Below are 21,024 nucleotides of genomic sequence, written 5' to 3' on the forward strand. Positions count from 1 at the left end.
TTTTTCCCCAATTATGATAAAAATGATTGGAAACTCAGAGAAAATTGTTTGGGTATATATATTAATAAACTGACCACCAATGACACACCATTCAGTTTTCATGAAAATTGATCAGAAAAATTCACCATTCCCGATCAAATTTTATCGAATAAAAATGGGAAATCCAATCAGAAGTGTGATTTCTTCAACAACGATGGGCTAATACATTTGATTGCTGGATTGTTTGTGACATCGCCTACGCCACAGTATTAAGCACCCAACTTCTGTTTTGCCAACAATTGTTTTGTGGTTGGGTAACCATACACCTTGATAAAGAGGGACTCTGCAAGGCCCCAGAAACAATTGTTGGCAGCTTTTGTGGATATAATGGCGTGCTAATACATTTGATTTTTGAATTGTTTGTAACATGCATTTGCCACAATATTAAGCACCCAACTTCTGAGCGATGGTGTGCCCACCCACAATGTTCGTACACAATTTCTATTTCTATGTTGTCTTTTTTTCAGGAGAAGCTGCACACAGTAGAAAAAGACTCTTTGCTTGGCATTGGTGCAGCTTTTATTGTGAATCTTCCTTTTTTACTTGACAGACATAAGTATATTGTTTCTGTACAATACAGCTGTGTGCTACTCACTGCTAGTATGGTGTTTTGATAAGTTAATGTTGAGATTTTAATCATTTCATGTACCATTTTAGTTTGATAGAGGCCAGATAAAGAGTGTTTTTAATTAACGCTTTGCAAACTCTCCTATAATTGAGTCCTAAAAACCTTTTTCTTTTAAATTCTTTCAGTTTTTTTAAAAACTGGTTTTTGATTTTTTTTAATTTAACAGGTTTTTGTAAGAAGATCTACAAACTTACAGAATTATACATTTATGACACTTTAATGTGAGATTTTAGTTTGTTCATAATTTGTTTACACTTTATTATTACTTTTTATGTCCTTTAAATTTATTTTGCATATACAAATGTTTTTTTGTTTTGTTTTTTCTATACCTATGGGCGCTTACATTTAGAATTTTTGAGGTAGAAGTTCTAATGCAGCTTATTTGAGACATGTCATAGACTTTTAATTGACATATACTTTTTTTTTTTTCTTTAGGTTCCTGGAAAAATTAGTATAAGAAGCTGAAGAACACATATGTAAAGAAACGTAACAGTTTCTCTTCATGATTGGCATAAAATCACATTTTTCGTTTGCCAACAGTGAGAGGTCAAATGCTGCGACAAACATGATGTACAGTGTGCCACAAACTCCAATTTTGGAAAAATACAACTGCGAAAAATGCAGGTTTTCCACCAAGGACCTCAACAAGTTTAAAATCCATGCTGCTCTTCACAATGAAATGAAATATGTATGTTCACACTGCAACTTTGAGTCGTATACCAAAGCAGAGTTTCAAAAACATCTAGTTACACACACTGGATCATTCCCATTTAAATGTGGATATTGCGGCTACGGAGCCATCAGAAATGACTACATCATGAAGCACATCAAAAGAATTCATGGTGATGGCAAGATACAGTGTTCCGTGAGCACCATTGAGAATGAATCTAAAAATGCTTCCGTTAATATAGTGCAAACCCAAACTCTGCCAAATAACACTACCTTTGCGTCTAAAAACTTCATAGACCTTACAAGTGAAGTGGACAGCTCCACTCCGAACAGTAATGGACATTGTTTGAATGGAAATGGTGGGAGTAATGCACTTGCTGAGCAAGTGGAAGTTGAAGTCATTTCACCAGTAGACCAGCAACTCTATTCTTGGATGCCATTAAAAGTAGTTGCACCAACATCATTTAAGGTACCTGAAAACTGCCTTGTTAGGGTTCTAGAAGTGAAATCTGTTAACAGTACCTGTCATTTAGTATTAAAGTGTTTAGAGGTGACCGATTCAAATTTGCGAAATGTTGACGTTTCAAAGGAAAACCAAAGTGAACAGAAAATGCCAGAACCTATGGTTCCATCACAAAATGGTTTAGGAAATTCAGATGGACCATGTACAAAAGAGAGTACATTACTCAGTGGCACTGAAAGTCTGTTGCGTGAACAGAATACAGACACTTTAACAGGGAACAATGCCAACATTGACCCGAGCAGGCCACTGATCAATAATGGAAATGTGAACACTGTACGTGCAGTGCCCAATGAGCTTCCTGAGGAAATTGAAGACTTTACAGATGGACCCATTATTTCATCTGTTTTCTCTCTCAGTTCTCACCAAACTGTCTTTGAAGGTATACAGTGGGATTCTTCCACCCCTGCTATTGACACAAATGCTCCAAAGGATACCATGATGGCTTTGAATGCCACTGAAAGTCAGTGTCGATCTGTAGACCTTGGAACTGAAGCCAGCAAGCAGGTTAATATGGAGAAGTCAAATGATCAGAATACTGTACAGCAAACAGAACTGCCCAGGTTAGAGGCCATGAAAAACACAAATCCTGAAATACCTTTGCCGCTTAACAAGCCATTATTGTCATATGGCAGGAAAGCTGAAAGTCCGATGTCTACCTTGGCTCAGAGTAACAAGGGAGGTGAACGTAAAACAAACCGCCTTAGTGAAATGGAAACTGATCTGTTTGTAAAGCCTCAGACTCTCTTTTTGTCCTGTGACAAAAGAATTGTTATGCAGCCGCTGTCCTGCGTAATGCAAACCGGTCAAAGAGTTGGTATGAATGCAGAAAACGAATATGTCCCACCTAAAGTGAGAATTCAGAGTGCCAAAACTAAAAGCAAATTCCTTTCTAAACGGTTTGCAAATCCAAAATTGCAAACGCTCCGACTATATCCTGCTAAATCTAATCAGCTTATAGAAATGCCATGTAAAGACCAACCAGTGGTTGTTCTAAACCATCCTGAAATGGATACGAAAGAAATCTATTCTATAATGAATGCAATCAGCATGTTTAAGGGCAAGGTTTTAAGGGTAACTTTACCTAAACATATGCGTAAGAGATTAATTCGAAAATAAGTGGGGTGGGGGAGGGAGTAGTGGTATAACGTAGGCTGCACAGATGGGTCATTATATTTTTGTTTACATTTTTTTTTTTTTTTTTTTTGCACAGATTGGTCAATTTACTTTATCGTCTCTTATGTAGGATCATTATGCATACAGTACTGTAGACCTATTTTAGCAAGTAAATGAGTTCTTTAGCCTGCTTCTTACAAGCATAAAATACACTGTAACACAAATTCATAAATATTGTCATCTGCACTCTGAGTCTGATTTATCAAGACCAGTGCGGTGGAAAATGGAGCAATTTCCCAGCCTTACGAGGCTCATAACAGGCTCCGTCTTAAAGGAGTTATCAGGCAAATAAAATAAAATACGTGCTTCTTACCCGGGGCTTCCTCCAGCCCCAATCTTTCAGCATGTCCCTCGCCGCAGCTCTCCCTTCAGCCATTCGCCGCAGCTCCGTCCCGGTCCCCGGCGATGACATCAGGACAACCTCCAGGTAGGCCTGTACTGCACCTGCTCGAGGAAGCCCTGGGTAAGTAGCACTTATTTTATTTGCCTGATCACTCCTTTTAAAGTGTAACTGTTGGGCATAAAATAAAAAATCAATTCTTTATTTTTATCTGGTAAACAAGTAATAAGTATGCTAACCAGGCTATCCAAAAGTTAAAATCACTATTACTTTTCTTGCTTATAAATGATCATTCCCCAGTTTACCTGACTTATTTGGTACGTTGCCACACAAATGAAGTTGCAGGGCATGCTGGGTTCTCCTTTTTTTGCTCCTGTACGTTAGTTAGGGCTGGTGCACACCAAAACCCGCTAGCAGATCCGCAAAATGCTAGCAGATTTTTAAACGCTTTTTTTTATTTTTATGAGGCGTTTTGCTAGCGTTTTGCGGATTGCTGCTGCGGTTTTCAGTATAGTAGATTTCATATATTGTTACAGTAAAGCTGTTACTGAACAGCTTCTGTAACAAAAACGCCTGCAAAACCGCTCTGAAGTGCCGTTTTTCAGAGCGGTTTGCGTTTTTCCTATACTTAACATTGAGGCAGAAACGCACCCGCAATCCAAAAAATGCCTCACCCAGGCATTTTTCGTTTCTGCAAAACGCCCCCCGCTCTGGTGTGCACCACCCCATTGAGATACATTGACCAAGCAGATCCGCAGCCGCAAGCGGATCTGAAAACGCCCAAAAAGCCGCTCGGTGTGCACCAGCCCTTAAAGCGGAACTGTAAAGTGTTTTTAAACACATTGTTTAACTTACCTGGGGCTTCCCCAAGCCCCCAACAGCCGTCCTGTCCTGCCCGAGCTGCTGTTCTCCCGCCGCCAGCTACTTTCGGTTTCGCCGCTGGGCCACTGCGGCTGCGTGGCTCTGGCCACCCGTATCCTTTCTTCGCGTCCCCTGCTATTGCAGAGGGGAACGCAATGAAAAGATACGCTTGGCAGGGCTGCGCTGGCGTCGACTTAGAAGTTGACGGCGCGGCGGTGGGAGAACGGCGACTTGGGCAGGACCAGCGCGGGACAGGATTGCTGTTGGGGGCTTGGGGAAGCCCCAGGTAAGTGAAACAATGTGTTTAAAAACACTTTACAGTTCCGCTTTAAGTCTGAGGGGAAATACAGAAGAAAAAAAAAAGACAACCCAGTATGCCCTGCAACTTCCTTTGTGCGGCAACGTACCAAATAAGAGTCAGGTAAACTGGGGAATGATCATTTATAAACAAGAAAGGTAATAGAGATTTTAACTTTTGGATTGCCTGCTTAGCATCCTTTATTACTTGTTTACCAGATAAAAATAAAGAATTCATTTTATGCCCGACAGTTACTTTAATACTTCCATGGTTTGGTGGTGGGGTGAACTCTCGGGCTAAAAGGACAATTGAAGTGGGAGGTATGTGGAACTTCCATATTTATTTCCTTATATGCAATACTATTTGCCTGTCAGCCCTGCTGATGCTCTGCCTCTAATACATTTATCCATAGACACTGAACAAACATGCAGCAGATCAGGTTTTTCTGACATTGTCCGATTTGACAAGATTAGCTGCATGCTTGTTCCAGGTGTGATTCAGACACTTCTGCAGCCCAATAGATCAGCAGGGCTGCCAGGCAACTGGTATTGTTTAAGAGGAAATAAATATGGCAACCGCCATATTCTTCTCACTACAGTTGTCCTATAAACACTTACCTGATCTGATGCCATTGGGACTAAAGTGACACTCTGCCCCTCCTCGGGAAAGATGTTGTGGCCATGTTTCTGAAGTCTGCAAAAGCTCTTTGACAGCCTTTGCCTGCATTGCTGCAGCCGGCCTTCAGCTCGGCAGCCACCAATTGGGCCATGGCTGGTAAGCTGGAGGCGAGCCGTGCCAACATAGGTGGACATGGCCAGAACCTTCACAGGGATTTGGGAGAAAAACACACCATGGCCGCAATACGAGGGGGGCAGCAGAGCAATCACCTATCTGGAGAGATTACGAGAGAACAAGTAACCCTGAGACCTCCCCCCATTCCTCCATCATTAAGACAGAGCCTGTCATACATTAAAGCGAACCTTAAGTCAAGTAAAAAAAATGAGATTTACTCACCTGGGGCTTCCCTCAGCCCCCAGCAGCCGATCGGTGCCCTCGCAGCTCCGCTCCGATGTCCCAGGACCCGCCGGCGACGACTTCCGGTTTCGCCGTCACCGGCCGACAGGCATGGGAACGCGAGTGATTGTTCGCGTTCCCAGCCTGTATATCGCCCCCTATGCTGCTATTGCGACCTCCTGGCCGCAATAGCAGCATAGGGGGCGATATACAGGCTGGGAACGCGAACAATCACTCGCGTTCCCATGCCTGTCGGCCGGTGACGGCCAAACCGGAAGTGCTCGCCGGCGGGTCCTGGGACATCGGAGCGGAGCTGCGAGGGCACCGATCGGCTGCTGCGGGCTGAGGGAAGCCCCAGGTGAGTAAATCTCATTTTTTTTTACTTGACTTAAGGTTCGCTTTAAGTACTCTTTTTAATACATTTTCCTCCCACTTTTTCTCTAAATGCCTCAGTGGGGTTTCAATGATGCAATAAATTATCTCCCAAGTTTCATTAAAGATATTTGGGAGGAAATGTTTTTACTTCTCTTTAAGAGATTAAATATTGACTAGACAATTTGATGGATATCAGACATTATATCTGTTAATTTTTGAAGGATTTTTTGAAGGATAAAATGTTTTTAACTGGCGTACGTTAAAAACTTTTTATTTATTACCCACTTTACCCAATACTTTAAACTTCTAACAGCTCATTAATTTCTCATTTAAACTGCCTTAATAAGCTGAGTATTAGTGCTCATGTCTAAGAGAACTCATAGAGAAGCATGTGATTTGTTTGATATCCTAAAAGATTTGCAAAGCTCTGATTTGCTGTGATCACATCCAGCTTTAGCACACAAGCATGACTAGCAAATCAGAGACATATCTGTCACCTGACCAAACTGATCACATGCTTCTCCATGATTTCTCCTGGACATGACCATTACTACTGAGAATGCTTTGACCTTAAGTATTTCATTTGAGAAAGAAACCTCAGTTATGTATAGACTGGAGATGAACATTGTCCAATCAGACTAAAGCAACAAAACCTTTTAGGTCAGATTTTTACCTCCACTTTTTAACCCTTCTGGCAGTGGCAACTTTAAAGCACACCTGAAGTGAGAAGGGATATGGTGCCTGACATTTAATTCCTTTTAGGTCGCATTCACTGTGGCATGTTGCGGAGCTGCGTTTTTTATAAAGTCTTATAACGCAGCTCTCCGCACTGCAATGAACCTTTGGAATGTTCACAGTGTGATGTTAACGCCGCGTTGAAAAATGTTGTGTTATTGTAACTCATTGCTAGCAGTGCATTGCCTCTAAACGCAGATGTGTTGCGACTTAAACTTTGCATTAAACCGCCACGCCCCACTGTGAATATGCCTTTAAACAATACCAGTTGCCTGGTGTCCTGCTGATTTTATAATTTTTTTATGCATCAGTAGTGCCTGAATCACACACCTGGAAAAGAGCAATCTGGCTAATGCATCCAGACTTCAGTCAGAAACATTGAATATGCATGCTTGTTTAGGGTCTATGGCTAAGGGCCGATTTCCACTGAGTGCGAATTTGCATTGTAAAAATTTACATTCGTACTGAAAGCAATCTTTACAATTTAATTCATTTTTTAATTGTCTGTTCTGCTTTGAAAAATAAATCAGAGAGCTTGCTGCACATTTTTGCACCATGCATCAGTTTCCCATTTAATGATTGTCAATTACACTAAAGCATGCAAAAATTTCTATAAAAATTTGCATTCAAAAACGCAAAAATTTGTATATAGACAAACTCATTTAAAATGTAATATCCTTTTGGAAAAGGGACCTAAATTTATTGGAGACAGAGGATCAGCAGGACAGCCAAGCAATCTAGATTGTTCAAAAGGAAATGTCCGCTTCCATATCCCACTCAGTTCAGGTGTTCTTTAACAGTGGAAAACATGGATTGCACTAAAATTAGTTGTGACAGTACAATTTAGTTAAAGCAGAACTATACATGGGGATATTAAAAAAAAAAAAGTGTTAGGGGAATTCAATTTGCCATCACAGATCATATATAGAAGTGAAAAATGTGTCTGCCAGTCCCTTGTGGCAGAAATGTAATTTGACAGTCTTTAAAAGGGATACTTAAGTCATATATAAAAAAGGCAGTTTTCCTTACATGTGGCTTCTACTGGCCCCCTGCAGTAGCCCAGAGCTTGCACCAATACGCAACAATCCTCCGGTCCCCCACCGTGGCTCAATTTTGCTTTTGGCAACTGAGCCTGTCACCAACCACTGCGCCTGCATGGCCCTGTCCTCGTTTGTGCTCCCATTGCCAGGAGCATCCTGCACAGGCGCAGTAGAGATTTTCTCATACTGTGCCTGCGCAGGACATTCCCAATGATGGGAGCACAATCGACGCTGCTTGCGGCCATGGCCGCGCAGGGGCCATCGACAGGCTCAGTTGGCAAAAGCGTGGGGACTGAAGGATCGTTGAGTACCAGCGTGGGCACAGGGCGACTGCAGGGGGCCGGTAGAAGAAGGGACTATGTCCTGCTGTAAGCACATTGTGTAGGATCTTAATGACTCACATCCACCTTGAATTTCTGTTGAGTCCTATTGTGGCATATTTAACTGAAGAAGAGAAAACCTTTGGAGCAGACAGGTCTTCAGCTGCCACTTTTGCTTATCGACCTCTTAGTGGTGTTGCATACAAAAGATGTGCTCTCTCTTTCTGCTGGAGGTGTGTGGAGCAAACACAGTTTGGTGTTGTAGTGTCTAAGTCTCTAACACTTATTTAAAAAAAGTAAGTTGATTTACAAATTTAAGTATTTTCAGATCAAACAAAAATTGAAAGAACTACCACAGTTGCTGCATGAAGTTGTAGAGAGGTGGTTGTTACAACTCTTGCCTAGCTGAGCACATGAATGCACTCTCTACACTAGATATTACTACCGCTTCAGTTTAATGGTGACCATACAATCATGATTGAACAATCATACTACATCTATGTAGTATAAAGCCCCATCTACACCATAACATTTTCTGTGTGATTCGATTCATCAATTCGATTCAATCCGACATGTCCGATCGGGATTCGATTCATTTTGCCATTGCATAACAATGGCAAAATGAATCGAATCGAATCGAATCCCGATTGGACATGTCGGATTGAATCAAATCAATTAATCGAATTGAATCGCACAAAAAATTGTGTGGTGTAGATGGGGCTTAAGGCCCAGCAAATTGAGAATACCGTGAACAGGTTGTTTAGGTAAGCTTTCATACTACATGAAACAGTAACAGTAACAGTAAGTAAGTAAGACCGTTCAATCAAGACCGTATGTGTATGGCCAGTATAAGAGGGAGATGTATTCTATATTCACAAATGTTTAATTATATGACTTTAAGGACAAGAAGCTACTGGTAGTTTAAAGTGAAGTCAGAAAAAAATGAGTTTTACTCACCTGGGACTTCTACCAGCCCCTTGCAGCAGTCCTGTGCCCTCGCAGCCACGAACTAATCCTCTGGTCCCCCGCTGCCAGCTAGTTTCGTTTTTGCCGACAGGCCCGTCAGGACTGGCCATGCGTAGCTTTTTCCGCATTCCCGACTGTAATTAGCACTATTGCGGGACACAATGCAGTAGCGCTAATTACAGTCGGGAATGCGGAAAAAGCTACGCATGGCCAGTCCTGACGGCAAAAACGAAACTAGCTGGCAGCGGGGGACCAGAGGATTAGTGAGTGGCTGCGAGGCCACAGGACTGCTGCAGGGGGCTGGTAGAAGCCTCAGGTGAGTAAAACTCCTTTTTGTTTTCTGGCTTAAGTGTCCCTTTAAGTATTTGGGCCTTACTCTCTCTACTTTTTCTCCTATGTTTTCTCCTAGGAGATAACTTTTCAACTTTTGTTTAAAATAACTCTTCAGCATTCTGCAATTAAAAAAGCTCCAAAAAGTGAGTGGAAAAATACTATCAAAGGTATTTTCTTGCTTGCTGGTGACTTAAAAGGCATTTTATGGATCAGGTTTAAATTCTCACATAGGAGAAAACTTCGGAGAAAATATATGCTCTCGTCTCTACCTACATGGTATTTACGCAGAGTAAAAAGTGTTACACTTTAATATCTGGTTGAGACATGCATGAGAAATGGTGTCCATGCATACATTTTGTACAACCTTGTTAGTGTCAATTGAAATAAGAGTAGCTGGAACACACTTAGTCAATTCTGATCCCATTTGTACACATGCTTACACTAATGAATGTATTTCACTTTTTTTTAAAAAAATCACAAATTGCACTTTCAGAGGGGAACCATTTAGAGGGTTGAACGGAATAGTCATTGGTTTGAAAACTACGTAATTTGGTGCTGTAAACTACACACTACTATGGCTTGTCTGTGTTTCCAAAAATAAGTTAGACCTGGGCAAACTATGGCCCGCGGTCGTAAAGCAGGCCTGCCGCTAGATGGCCGGACTCTCCCTCCTCCCATCCTCTCCCTCCTGCCGTCCTTTCAAAGTTGCGTGCAGCACGCAACAATACAAGGAGCTCGCCCAGTCGCTTGTTCCAGCATCAATCTCCATGACAACAGGAGCATCATGTGACATGCCATCAGTATGTACCAGCTTGTCACATGATTCCACCGTTGACATGGAGATCGTCGCTGAAATGCGCGATTGTATGAGTGAAACCCAATTATCTTTGCCTGCACAAACTCGGGAGGGAGGCATTCTAGAGGAATGCGGCCCGCTTCAGCACAAATTTGCCCACTCCTGAATTGGAAACTGGTGAAGATCCTTGACTTTCTTTTCCACTGCTGCCTGAATTAAAGCCTATTGGCTATGTTTAGCAGTACTTGAGTAGGAACATTGCTTTTATTCATGTCAATGCCTTCCATGAGTTGTTGTTCTCAAGTTGTGGCTCCATCAAAGTATTGACTAATGACTATATGTCAGTGATGCCTCAGTATTAAACATATTTATTTTTTTAAGTAAAGAAAAGCATATGCCTTACATTACTAGCTGATCAGGAGACACCACAGAAAGGGCTTAGGAAGGGCTCGTTTGCAATAGGTGCAATGCTGAGCAATTCACACCACTTATAGCTCAAATGTGACACAAAGAATAGGTTTCCTTCTATCCATCTTAAAACTATCATTTAAATAAGTTAGGGTGCCTAAAGCATTCTGTACCTTACTAAAAGATTAGTATTTAATGCCTGTGTATTGCATGTCTGTGTATGTGCTATTGGTCTTTTATGTTCACCATTCATCCAACACCTTAGTGTCAAAGAGAAACGTTTCCCCCAGTTTTAATAAGGTTCTATTCTATGTGCTAATTTGGGCAAGCTTCAGAAATGTAAAAATGAAATAATTGAAAAGAGAACTGTGATACTGAAAGTATTCTCATAAGAGCATAGCTGCATGTTTTCAATATTTCTGCCCTGAAAGTAGTAGTATGCAAATTTTAAACACAGAGCCTGTCCAGAATCTTTTGCTGCTGCCACATCATACACTCCGGAAACTATTAAAAAGACAGGTTGCCATGGGTGCAGAAGGGGGCTCTATGTTTATAGTGCTTATAGAATGGGTTGTGCTGTCTGCTTATCTCCATGTAGGAGAACCTTCAGCAATACAACATGTGTTATTGATCAATAGTTAACTTTTGAATCTGTTCTTGAATAGTTTAAAAGTACAGATATCCTTTAAAAGACAGTTTTGCTAATGTTTCTAAAACTGGCCATACATGCTGAGATTCTAATTCCATCCTCTTGAACCATCATTCCATAGGAGTGTCTGGAGCTGGGTTGTTAATCGGTCATCTATAGGAGTCAACTTTTTTTTTTCCTCAGTGGATAATTTGAAACTTACCTTTTTGGTTGAATCTGACTAGAAACCATAGCCCCCAACTTTGTATTGGTTTTAGTCATTTTTTTTGAATGTTGATGACATATGTTGTAAGATCTCAGCTCAAATGGGTGGATGACAATCAGCTGACATGTTGATGGCCTCATAGCATTGAGAGACACACATGCAAGTCAATAGATTCTCAAAAAATGTCTACTGAAGTCTGAGGATCGAGTGGACAGTGTCATAGGGATTAGGTAAAGTTCATAATACTTTAGCTCTCAGCTCTGTACATGAGGAAAAATCCATAGATTTGACAGTCACTTTTTGTTTGCTTGAGTAAACATATTTCTCCATGTATGGCTATCTGTCTTGTCAATACATTTGTGTTAAAGGACCTGTTAAATGTACACTTAGTTCTAGTAGGCAGTTTATTTCAATATCTATTTTCCTGGAAATCTGGAAATGTTGTATTATTCTTTATAGTAAGGTTATGGATATGTAGTTTTAACATATTTCAAGATTTTTCAGGCACCAAAACCAAGCTTATTAATGTCTTTCTCGGTTGTGCTGCCTTGTGCCCCCACTTATTAGCAACTGAGTTGATCTGAAGGTGTAAACACTAGAGTGGGTTGCCTTTTGGCTTTTCTGCTATTCCATTTTTCATTCATACCTGGAGCAGGCATACCCATAAATGGAGCAGGGAAACTCATACTCAGGACTTTTTTTTTGTTCTAAATTACTGTTCTCATAGTTGCTAGTATAATCTGTTTATGGAGTATGGCAGAAAAGAGTAGGCACAAGCTTTATAGAGACGGTTCATTTCTTGTAGATAGAGGATTTAAGCAACCTCATCTTGTGATCAGTTTTAAGTCTAAGGCCAGCTGCAATCGTGTGATACTTCCGTTTCCTAAATAAGCTAAAATCGTTCAAAAGCCAACCTGATACTTTAAAATTGATCACATGCATCTTCACCGGTAAGAGAATTTATGTAGGCAAATGTCTCTATTGCTGGTTCTCTGAGGGCTGTTATTGCCAGAAGTCATTAACTGTTGTAGTTTGAATTTTTATAATCTTCAATGCAAGAATGGTATTAAGAAATGTTTTTCAAAGTATATTGCCTCCTGTATTTTTATCTTTCAAAGAAAACATGATACTTTGAAGCGATACAGACACATTTTGCAGAACAGTCACTGTATAATGCTTGGACTCTTTCAAGAAAAAAATTTAACCTCCCCTTATTTTAGTTAATAAGTTTATCCTGTACACAGTGTTTACCAATAGTTAGCTGACCAGTTTAACATACTTCCACAGCAAGCACTTGTGTTTATTATTTTTTTATATGTAAAGACGCTGGAAGCTGTGGAACCCTGATGTGTTCTTCATTGTCGTGTCAATACTCCAGTCAGATCTGATTTTATTAGCAAGCAGCAAAAGGAAATTCAGTGTCCAATTTCTGTCTTGGGGCATTTTGCCTCATTTTCTGTACTTATCACAGTAGTGTTGGAATCAAACTATCAAATTCAGAATTCTCCAAGTTGTGAAGTCCAGTCAAAAAAAAAGAAAAAGGAAACATTCTTTCTATGTATTGGGGATTTCAAAGGAGGAAACCCAGTGAACCTATTGCAAAAATTCAACAATATTTTGTTAAGTTATGGTAGTTTCCTGTTAATGTTTATTGACATTACTTAAATTGAAGTTGTTCAAATTGAACATTTTATTGGTTGTACTAATTTGCCAAATAAGTAAATAGCGTGATACTACTGCAGGCAAGTTGTAGTGTTATACTGTTACATTATAGATCCTCATGGATTTTGCTTTAGTACTTTTTATTTGTAGATAAAACATTTTGTTTTGAATTATTTAAGGCATCTGTTGTTTTTTGGTTTTGCTTTGACTGATAATAAATTGTAAAAAAAAAAAAATATTTTTAGAAAAAAATTCAGTTGTGAAATAAAATACTTTTTGAACTACAAAAGAATGTCTGTCTTAAACTCTCTTGTTTGTGGTCAGTAACCTTAACACACATGTTTCTATACCATCTGACACATTTTATGCCTGACCAGAAAGAGAATAAACTAGAGTCCTAAGCTTTTCATGCTTTTCCACATATCGACTCCAAAATTCAACACGTGGCACATTTTTTTCTCAAGTTTCTTAAATGCTGCAAGAAAAAAAAAATCTTGATGGAAATACTGTTCAGCTGCTCCTCTGTCATTCAAGAATTGTAATACCTTCATAGTATTTTTAAAGTTTGAATTGGGTGAAAAAAAACAAACATTTATTCTGTGTTTTTCTCCTGGCAGACTCAATGCGCTTCAGAGTTGGAGCCACTTGGGGTGCACAGGCAACCAGGAGCATTAGGGAGCCTTGCCCAAAGACTCCTTAAAGCGGAATATAACCCTGCATTTCAACTTTGCTCTAAAACATTATTTACGGCATATTATATGCAAAAAGCATTTTTTTTTACTAGACCAGCATTGGAAGGGTTAAACACAGAGGTTTTAAGTTCCGTGGAGAGATATGCAGAAGTTCAGATAGTTACATTCTATTTAGTTATATGTATCTATTTAGAAATGTTACACACTCTTTGGCTGTCCTCCAACTCTTTCTCAGTGAGAGAGATGAGTCACATTCAACACTTAGATACATTTATGTAAACAAAATGTATCTATCTCAAGTTCGGATGTGTCTGCAGAAATCTCCAGGAACTTTAAGGCCCTGTATAACCCTTCCAATGCTGGTCTAGTAAAAAAAAAAATGCTGGTTGCATATAATATACTGTAAATAATGTTTTAGAGCAAAGTTGAAATGCAGGGTTATATTCCGCTTTAATGTTTTAAATACTGACTTGAGATGGGATTCAAACTTTAGTCAAAGACTCAAATCCTACATCACAGGCAACACAGTTTTTCTTATACTGACTTAATTAGCACAGTAGGTTTAAGCCATGTTTTGCATTAATTTTTCAGCTCCTGTGAAGATAGTATGTTGACTTTTGAGTTTTACATTCCATTGGCTGTTCATAACACAAATGCCACCATTGCTAGAAAGGACTGTTGGTTGTAAGAATCTTACTGGTTTAACTAGGTTTCTTCAATAGAGACAAGTCGCCCTAGAACAATCCTCACTAAAATGCCTAAAAAAGTAACTTAGAAATGTCCACTTGACTTCTCATCAACAAAAATGTTGGCACCTACTTGACTCTATGCAGCAAACTGCTTATGATTTACCACAACCCTGGAATGTCTCAGTGATTTTATGCCAACATTTGTGAAATTATCTAAGTCAGATCATAAGAATTTCTGAAGTTCATTGTGACAGAGTAACCGAGCAGCTCAGGGTGACCCAAACCTCTAGGAATGTATAGGGGTATAAAAGAGACCGAAAAGCCCTCCTATTAAGTTCATTGTTAAAGGCTTTAGAATCTCCATGTTGTAAGCTAGCACAATTTTCTTTAAAGTTGAGTATGATGAATCCTAGAGTTGGTCAATGAGATGCTATTTTTTTCCAGCTTGTATGTAACATTTCATGCAAATTATATGCATACCAAACAGCATACAGTTTTCCAGTAAAATTTGTAAGCAAACCAGGAGAATAAAGCATCTAATTTTTTCAATTTCTAAATGTGTTACTCAATGACCTTGATTCAGTTAACTTTGTTCCTGATGCTTTTCCTAGATTATTTTTCCATCTTCTCTACAAAATAACTTTTTTACCACTCCATGAGTGAAAAAGTACTAAAATGAAGATTAAAAGTCTCATAAAATGTATTTTTTTTTAAATATTTTGTTGCTTGCCATAGGGTTTATGGCAAATTGCGATTGGCAAATTGAGCACAATTGCTCACTGTGAACCAGCACTTAAGAACATTAGATTGTAAGTTCTGAAGGAAAGTTAGAGACATTACCATGCTCTATGTAAAGGGCTCAAGTTAATGCAAGTGCTAAAAATAATCAGAGTATAATAAGAATTCTCTTAACGCAATCTAAAAGATCACTCAGGTTCCGTTTATTCTGTAAACATTAAAATGTTGCACCATAGTGCTAAAAGAGCTGGCACATACAAAATATTGACCAAGGACTGGAGTACCCCATATGTTAAGAATGGAACACAATGTATCCTAGAAGGTCAGCTAGCATTGGCTGCTATAGAAAAAGTGAAGAAGCTTGTTAAAAAATATATATTTAAAAAAAAATCTACTGTCCTGGGAAAAAAAACTTTCCAGAAAAATTGTCCCATCAAAAAAATCTCTTCATACAATGAGTGTTACCAAACACACAAAGGGAAATACTCACTTCCCAAACAGTCTATATGCAACTGAAACCCTCTCCGACTGGCTGAATTTGCTCAGCCTCTGCTTAATTGAATACTGCAGACTAGGTGTAACGTGTGTGTGCACTTCTTATTGGCTTACAAGCAGCCTGCAGGCTTTATATAAGCAGCAGAGAACTGTTTGGGAAGTGAGTATTTCCCTTTGTGTGTTTGGTAAGTTTCAGAGCAGTTGGGGACAGGCTCTTGGGGGTGGCAGCTCCAGGGCTTGACTGCGCTCACATATGGTGTTACATGCTGCTTCTGGAGCCCCAGGCAGTGAGAGTTCCCGGGGCCCCAGGCTGGCTTGTGCACCATTGTTTTTAATTCATACAATGAGTATTCATTGGCCCATCCACAAGTTGAATCCTGGAACATCAATTGTTGGTGTATACATTTTGTCTGATCAATTATAGATGTTGCGCTCCTGCTCTTTAAACACTACCTGACACTGTGCACAATTAAAACAATATCAACAAAGTATTAACGCTCATACAGTTCCAAAAGGTCCACACAATACCACTATGTTCCAAAAAAGTCCAAAGTTCTTTTGTATTTAGACAGTTAACAGTCTTATTTGCTCAATCCTCTTCTACCCCTATTCCAGCTGAATACCTCAGGGAGATCAAACAAAATGGGAGAATAATGGTGTAGTATGTTCAGAAATATCAACACTTTCACCTCCCCTTGTGTATTAAATGGGATGCAACAGGCCCAGCACCACTGACTGACTACAGAGAATGGGCTCACCAGATATTTAGGCTGTTCAACTACAAACAGCTGATACGCTCAATATCCTTTCCCAGGCTCTGTGTTCTTCCCAATCTGAATCGCAGTTGGTGCTCCAATCATCATTGGTTGGCAATTTTCCTCAAAAGCAAACATATAAACACAGTGCAATACCCTTGATATAAATCGTATTCCACCCCTCTCCCATGGTGATGGCACTATTTGTAATCCGGAGGCCAAGCCTTCACCATAGATGTGCAATCCGCTCACCAGAAATATCGGCTGTTTAGTGACAAACAGCTACTGAGCTTGTGTATGAAGCAAGTAGTTCAAAACAGTCTCCTCCACCAAGAATATAAATGCAATGCGCTAAGCAGAATAAATGGCTGCTCAGTTACAAACCGCAATGCCTGCTTATATACTCCTTCGATATCTACTCAGGTACTCCCAGCATAGCTTGATAAGGTTCACCACATTGACAGAATCCTTAAAACTAAACCGATGCTCCCATAGCGTAATAAAGTTTTTAATATGGTTAAAAGAATGAGTTTACACTCACATGTGACCAGATAAAATGCGCATATCAATTTAAAACAGACGTCTTGGATCCGACATAGTTCACCTCAGTGTGCCGCCACTAAGCTCTGCCCACTACGTTTTGTCGCTAGGACTCATCAGGGGCTCTGATGCACCAGATTTGCATGGTAAAGCATAAAACATGGCATCTGAACCATCACTCCCTGTTTAGCTGCATGGCTTGTCTCTATATGCCAGCTGGTGGGATTGTTTTATTTCCATCTGGTTGGTTCGGATGCCATTTGTTATGCTTTACCATGAAAATATGGTGCTTGTTGCTGACTGGGCATAATAGAATTTGTTTACGTATACTGAGGCCTGATGAAGGGCATAAATCACCCGAAACGAACGTGTCATTGCCTGAAACAACTGCTCATTACGTCAAGCCAGATCATACAGTCTCGTGGAAGTCTGTTTTTGACATGGTATATTGCTATTCATGAAGATTAATTTCACAAAAAAGGTTTTTATGGAAACGCCATTTTTGTGTTTATGCTAATAAAGTTGTATCAAGTTTTGAACTGCAAGACTGCTATGGTGCTTTAATTGAAAATGACTGGCCTTTCTAAAAAGTATTCATTGGTGGGTGTGGTAGATCACCCATGAAAGGACTGCGTTTGCTTTTTGCCCTTCCTCTTGTAAGGAGCATTCCTAATTGTATACTAACTGGCTTAAGGACATGCCATACCTTCAAAAAGGGTGGATGCTTGGTTGTTTTCAGGAATCCTCAATATATTACAGTGGTGCTATAAAAGGAATGTACTTTTGTTTGTTAGGGGTGTTTGAGAATAGATACATCCATGTGATTATCTCCTGATCCAGCCAAACACAACTAGATTGGGCTACCAAGTATACTAATGTGTAAATATATGTGTGTATATATACAAGTCATGTTTGAGTAATTTAACAAGTCCTCACATTTAATTATTTCAACAGTAAGCTTGGTTTATTTTGCCCATGAAGCTCAATGTGTTCTTACATATATATTTTGAGGGACTTTCCCCCCCCCCCCCCCTCTGTTTACTTTTATAAAGCATGTGCTAATGTCTTTGGAAATCTACAGTGGTGTGAAAAACTATTTGCCCCCTTCCTGATTTCTTATTCTTTTGCATGTTTGTCACACTTAAATGTTTCTGCTCATCAAAAACCGTTAACCATTAGTTAAAGATAACATAATTGAACACAAAATGCAGTTTTAAATGATGGTTTTTATTATTTAGTGAGAAAAAAAACTCCAAATCTACATGGCCCTGTGTGAAAAAGTGATTGCCCCCCTTGTTAAAAAATAACTTAAAGGTGGTTTATTACACCTGAGTTCAATTTCTGTAGTCACCCCCAGGCCTGATTACTGCCACACCTGTTTCAATCAAGAAATCACTTAAATAGGAGATATCTGACACAGAGAAGTAGACCAAAAGCACCTCAAAAGCTAGACATCATGCCAAGATCCAAAGAAATTCAGGAACAAATGAGAACAAAAGTAATTGAGATCTATCAGTCTGGTAAAGGTTATAAAGCCATTTCTAAAGCTTTGGGACTCCAGTGAACCACAGTGAGAGCCATTATCCACAAATGGCAAACACACGGAACAGTGATGAACTTTCCCAGGAGTGGCTGGCCGACCAAAATTACCCCAAGAGCGCAGAGAAAACTCATCTGAGAGGCCACAAAAGGCCCCAGGACAACATCTAAAGAACTGCAGGTCTCACTTGCCTCAATTAAGGTCAGTGTTCACAACTCCACCATAAGAAAGAGACTGGGCAAAAACGGCCTGCATGGAAGATATCCAAGGCGCAAACCACTATTAAGCAAAAAGAACATTAAGGCTCGTCTCAATTTTGCTAAAAAAACATCTCAATGATTGCCAAGACTTGTGGGAAAATACGTTGTGGACTGCCAAGACAAAAGTTGAACTTTTTGGAAGGTGCGTGTCCTGTTAAATCTGTCGTAGAAGTAACACAGCATTTCAGCAAAAGAACATCATACCAACAATAAAATATGGTGGTGGTAGTGTGATGGTCTGGGGTTGTTTTGCTGCTTCAGGACCTGGAAGGCTTGCTGTGATAGATGGAACCATGAATTCTACTGTCTACCAAAAAATCCTGAAGGAGAATGTCCGGCCATCTGTTCGTCAACTTAAGCTGAAGCAATCTTGGGTGCTGCAGCAGGACAATGACCCAAAAGACACCAGCAAATCCACCTCTGAATGGCTGAAGAAAAACAAAATGAAGACTTTGGAGTGGCCTAGTCAAAGCCCTGACCTGAATCCTATTGAGATTTTGTGGCAAGACCTTAAAAACGCAGTTCATGCTAGAAAACCCTCAAATAAAGCTGAATTACAAAAATTCTGCAAAGATGAGTGGGCCAAAATTCCTCCAGAGCGCTGTAAAAGACTTGTTGCAAGTTATCGCAAACGCTTGATTGCAGTTATTGCTGCTAAGGGTGGCCCAACCAGTTATTAGGTTCAGGGGGCAATTTCTTTTTCACACAGGGCCATGTAGGTTTTGAGTTTTTTTTTTCTCACTAAATAATAAAAACCATCATTTAAAACTGCATTTTGTGTTCAATTATGTTATCTTTAACTAATGATTAATGTTTTTTGATGAGCAGAAACATGTAAGTGTGACAAACATGCAAAATAATAAGAAATCAGGAAGGGGGCAAATAGTTTTTCACACCACTGTATATCTCAATATGGCCTCAATTCACTAAGCTTATCTCCTGTCTTTAATAACTCTTCTAGAGTTGTTACCATGGTGATAAGGCATGCAGTATTCAGGAAACATTTTACCTCAGGCAAGCCTAAAGTTAACTCTTCTGTCTTTAAATTAACTCTCCAATCCTTAAAATAACTCCAGAGTTAAAGACAGGCTGTTAATTAACTGCGTGTGAAAATAACTACAGAGGAGGTAAATTAACTACAGGAGAGGTAACTTAAGGTATGAAGAGGTAAGATAACTCTCTCACATGTGGAGGTAAGTTTTCTCTTGCTTTATTATCTCTAGCATGATCTTAGTGAATTGAGGCCTATGTCTTTTACTTTAAGGGAACCTAAACTGAGAGGGATATGGATGTTTCCTTTTAAACAATACCAGTTGCTTGTCAGTCCTGATCTCTTTGGCTGCAGTAGTGGTTGAATCACACACCTGAAACAAGCATGCAGCTAATCCAGTCTGACTTCAGTCAGTGCACCTGATCTGCATGCTTGTTCAGGGGCTGTGGCCAAAACTTAGTACAAGACAAATAACATTTATATCGCGCTTTTCTTCTGCGGACTCTAACCGCCAGAGCTGCAGCCACTAGGGCACGCTCTATAGGTGGTAGCAGTGTTAGGGAGACTTGCCCAAGGTCTCCTACTGAATAGGTGCTGGCTTACTGAACAGGCAGAGCCGAGATTCGAACCCTGGTCTCCTGTGTCAGAGGCAGAGCCGAGATTCGAACCCTGGTCTCCTGTGTCAGAGGCAGAGCCTTAACCATTACACCATCCAGCCACTGTATTAGAGACACAGGATCAGCAGGAGAGTCAGGCAAAAAGGAAAAATCCATATCCTTCTCAGTTTAGGTTCCCTTTAAAGGAAACCTGAGGTTGGAGTGATATGGAGGCTTCCATATTTATTTCTTGTTTAAACAATATCAGTTGCCTGGCAGCCCTGTTGAACTTTCTGCCATAAGTAGTGTGGCTAATCCAGCCACACTTGCATCAGTCAGACCTCTCGCCTCATTTTCCCTTTTAAAAGACAACTGAAGGTGAGGGGCATATGGAGGCTGCCATATTTATTTCCTTTTAAGCAATGCCAGTTGCCTGACTTTCCTGCTGATACTCTATATCTAATTCTTTTAGCCATAGACCTTGAACAAATCAGGCAATATTAGCTGCAGGCTTGTTTCTAGCATGATTCAGACACTACTGCAGAAAATGTAGACAGTCACAATATTTGATCAGTCGAGCATCAAATGCGGGGAAGCACTGTAGGGGCGGCAACGCCTCTCTCAACCCACAGTGAATTGCCCGTCTTACACAAGTCTCGTAACAGTACCTCTAGACTGGATCAAATACCCCAAC

General features: G+C 40.0%; 1 protein-coding gene across 3 annotated transcripts in view; it reads left to right on the top strand.

Annotated features, from left to right (window-relative positions):
- ZNF518B (zinc finger protein 518B) overlaps positions 1-3,582 on the top strand; it is a 134,078-nt gene extending 130,496 nt beyond the window's left edge. For all 3 annotated transcript variants that reach the window (XM_068267481.1, XM_068267491.1, XM_068267501.1), the window contains one exon: positions 1,103-3,582. In XM_068267481.1, coding sequence (XP_068123582.1) covers positions 1,170-2,975 — 1,806 coding nt within the window. In that variant the 5' untranslated portion in view covers positions 1,103-1,169 and the 3' untranslated portion in view covers positions 2,976-3,582. The remainder of the gene's footprint in view (positions 1-1,102) is intronic.
- The last annotated feature ends 17,442 nt before the right edge of the window (positions 3,583-21,024 follow it).

Source organism: Hyperolius riggenbachi, chromosome 1 (assembly GCF_040937935.1).
Source record: "Hyperolius riggenbachi isolate aHypRig1 chromosome 1, aHypRig1.pri, whole genome shotgun sequence".
Classification (NCBI taxonomy): Eukaryota; Metazoa; Chordata; class Amphibia; order Anura; family Hyperoliidae; genus Hyperolius; species Hyperolius riggenbachi.